The 838-nt window shown below is 34.7% G+C and overlaps 1 protein-coding gene across 1 annotated transcript in view; it reads left to right on the top strand.

The window, feature by feature from the left end:
* Positions 1–734: 734 nt before the first annotated feature.
* Positions 735–838, top strand: part of LOC100948441 (olfactory receptor 6C74-like) — a 912-nt gene continuing 808 nt past the window's right edge. Inside the window, exon 1 of the mRNA XM_023517169.1 lies at positions 735–838. This exon is cut by the window's right edge and continues 808 nt beyond it. Within this exon, the coding sequence (XP_023372937.1) occupies positions 735–838 (104 nt within the window).

Raw genomic sequence — 838 nt, 5'->3', positions numbered from 1 at the left:
CAAGGAGAGGGATCCCGACTCCCCGTTGTATGTTTATGCATTGAATTGGAGCAACAAATTCATGTAACTATTATTCCCCATTATTAGACATGATTTTTAAAAAATCCCTGGGCTGGGTATACGGATACTGTAAGAATGAGCTTTCCTGATCACTGGAGGGTCTTGAGCAAAGAATTCAGGCTAAATGGACTTCAGGAAATTAAAGGGTTGAACAATTGTAACAAAAACAGAATTTTTTCATGCTTTCTGTTTTCAGAGGGCTAAAGGCAGTATAAGAGTGCTTTATGGAATCATGTCAAACCAGAAATGTACATATTTATTCTGTGACTCCATGAAAGAATGTTTTCTGTGGAATGACAGCTTTTATTGTTAATTATCAGTTTTATTATCCTTGTCTACAAAAGTTAATGATTTCATTTTTTATTGTTTACCTTATACAGAGGTAGACATTATCTTCCTCAAAACTTTAAGGTGCACAACAAATTTGTTCTCAAAAATGAAGTCAAAAGAATAAATCTTAAATTTTTACAATTTAACAACAGTAAAAATTCAAATAATTTTAAATAAAGTATTTCAGCATAGAAAATGATTCCTCATTCAGAATGGTAACTGAGAGCAAACAGTGTTTTCTTTTTTAAAATAGTGGCCATCAATTAAATTCCTTATTCTTCAATGATAGTATTATCTGCCTAAAGGATTAGAGACAATTGACGACCAACAGAGAAATGGAAACAATGATAAAGAGGAGGAATGAGACAGCAGTCCAGGAGTTCATTCTGGAGGGGTTTCCTGCTGTCCAGCACCTGGGAAACGTCCTGTTCCTGGTGCACCTGCTGGC

The sequence above is a fragment of the Otolemur garnettii genome, unplaced genomic scaffold (assembly GCF_000181295.1).
Source record: "Otolemur garnettii isolate 467f Iridium unplaced genomic scaffold, OtoGar3 scaffold00105, whole genome shotgun sequence".
In the NCBI taxonomy this organism is placed as follows: domain Eukaryota; kingdom Metazoa; phylum Chordata; class Mammalia; order Primates; family Galagidae; genus Otolemur; species Otolemur garnettii.
This window is presented reverse-complemented; position numbering and strand designations above follow the sequence as displayed.